Source organism: Peromyscus eremicus, chromosome 5 (assembly GCF_949786415.1).
Source record: "Peromyscus eremicus chromosome 5, PerEre_H2_v1, whole genome shotgun sequence".
In the NCBI taxonomy this organism is placed as follows: domain Eukaryota; kingdom Metazoa; phylum Chordata; class Mammalia; order Rodentia; family Cricetidae; genus Peromyscus; species Peromyscus eremicus.
In genome coordinates this window covers 86,864,490-86,866,387 of record NC_081420.1, presented here as the reverse complement: position 1 = coordinate 86,866,387, position 1,898 = coordinate 86,864,490, and the positions used below count along the sequence as shown (strand labels likewise).

The 1,898-nt window shown below is 61.2% G+C and overlaps 1 protein-coding gene across 1 annotated transcript; it reads left to right on the top strand.

Moving 5' to 3' along the window:
* The first annotated feature begins 558 nt into the window (after window positions 1-558).
* Foxl1 (forkhead box L1) lies at window positions 559-1,569 on the top strand. Its single transcript, XM_059262516.1, has one exon. It carries the CDS (start codon window positions 559-561, stop codon window positions 1,567-1,569), a length of 1,011 nt encoding a protein of 336 aa, XP_059118499.1.
* The last annotated feature ends 329 nt before the right edge of the window (window positions 1,570-1,898 follow it).

Here is a 1,898-nt window from a genome sequence, read left to right as displayed (position 1 = left end):
TCCTTCCTGGCCTAGCAGACCCAGTTCGGGGAGAACCACCCGTCTCCACATCCTGCCTCGCTGACTGTGTGCTTACAGCGTCAAGGGGTGGACGTGGTATTTCAAACATCAGATCAGTGCGTTTATATATTGGGTGCCCGGAAATTTTTCCAAATAAACACAGCTTGATTCAACTTGGGTGGGCGGACTTATCAACAGACTAATTCTATAAACAAATGAGGAATAGCCCTGAAACCGATTGGCTGGTATCAAAAAGACACGTGGAGGGAAGAGCTGGGAGATTTTCAGCAATGAAATTTTAATTAATGTGGGTGGGCTGAGAACACAAGGACTGTTTATCATAGACAATTTATTTTCCAGCGCTAAGTCAACACATAATAGCAAACTTACAACAATTATTTAACATTTTTAAAGCCATGAAGAAGGGACAGAGCGCGCAGCGGCTGGAGAGAGCGGCAGATCGCAGGGCAGACGCACGGAGGGTTCCCCAGGAGGGCCCTGGCGCGGGGCGAAGTCCCTAGGCTGCCCGGGTGGCGGAGCGCAGAGGCTGCTGTCGCCATGAGCCACCTCTTCAGTCCCCCGCTGGCCGCTCTGGCCGCCTCGCCGCTGCTGTACGTGTACAGCCCCGAGAGGCCCGGACTGCCCCTGGCCTTCACCCCTGCCGCTGCGCTGGCCGGCCCTGGCCGGGCCGAGCCCCCGCAGAAGCCGCCCTACAGCTACATCGCGCTCATCGCCATGGCGATCCAGGATGCGCCCGAGCAGAGGGTCACACTGAATGGCATCTACCAGTTCATCATGGACCGTTTCCCCTTCTACCACGACAACCGCCAGGGTTGGCAGAACAGCATCCGCCACAACCTGTCGCTCAACGAGTGCTTCGTGAAGGTGCCGCGTGAGAAGGGGCGGCCGGGCAAGGGCAGCTACTGGACGCTGGACCCTCGCTGCCTGGACATGTTCGAGAACGGCAACTACCGGCGCAGGAAAAGAAAGCCCAAGCCCGCCGCGGGTTCCCCGGAGGCCAAGCGCACCCGGGCGGAGCTGCCGGAGCCCGAGGTGGGCTGCAATGCAGGATGTCCCGGCCTGGCCATTGCATGCCCGCCGCGCGCGCCGGATCGTGGTCAGTCCCCGACTGGAGGCACCGCGCGGCCAGCGCTCTTTCCCTGGTCCAGCCCTGAGCCCTGGGACCCCGACGCGGACCGCACAGTCCAGGGCGTTGGGGCAGTTGTGGGTGGCCAGCGCGATAGCACGGTGCACCGCCCGGGGTCCCCTTTGCGCCCGGACCCCAGCGGCTCCCCCAAGGGTTCCAAGTCTAAAAGCTTCAGCATCGACAGCATCTTGGCCGGGAGGCCAAAGCCGGCCTCAGGGGCGGAGGCCTCGGGGGTCCCAAAGCCCGTGCCGGGCTTGCTGGGCGCCTCGTTGCTGGCCGCCTCCTCCGGCCTACCACCTCCTTTCAACGCTTCGCTGGTGTTCGACCCGCATGTCCAGGGCGGCTTTTCCCAGCTGGGAATCCCCTTCCTTTCCTATTTCCCGCTGCAGGTCCCGGAGGCCGCGGTGCTTCGCTTCCAATAAGGCGGATCAACAGCTGTTTCCCCGCCCCGCGAGCCCCCACCTCCAGCGAGCAAAGGCCGTGGCAACTGCCTGCCTGAGGGTGAAGAAGTCACCTTGGTCTCTGCCCTGGCAACTGTGAGTTTGAAGCAGCATAACCACATCGGCCAAACTCGGTGCACTGGGGGTTATGTTGGTCTACCTTCTCCGACGATGACTTAACCAGCCGCGGGGAACTTTGCAGACTTAAAAGACCTGTCCAGGAGAGGACGTGATCACTGCACACCCAAGCGCTCACAACCCATCACCAGCAGAAGCCCTTGGGTGGGCCGTTGGCGTTGTTGAATGACCTG

Excerpts from the sequence above, each read along its gene's own strand:
- Foxl1 (XM_059262516.1), top strand. The coding sequence starts at position 559 with ATGAGCCACCTCTTCAGTCCCCCGCTGGCCGCTCTGGCCGCCTCGCCG.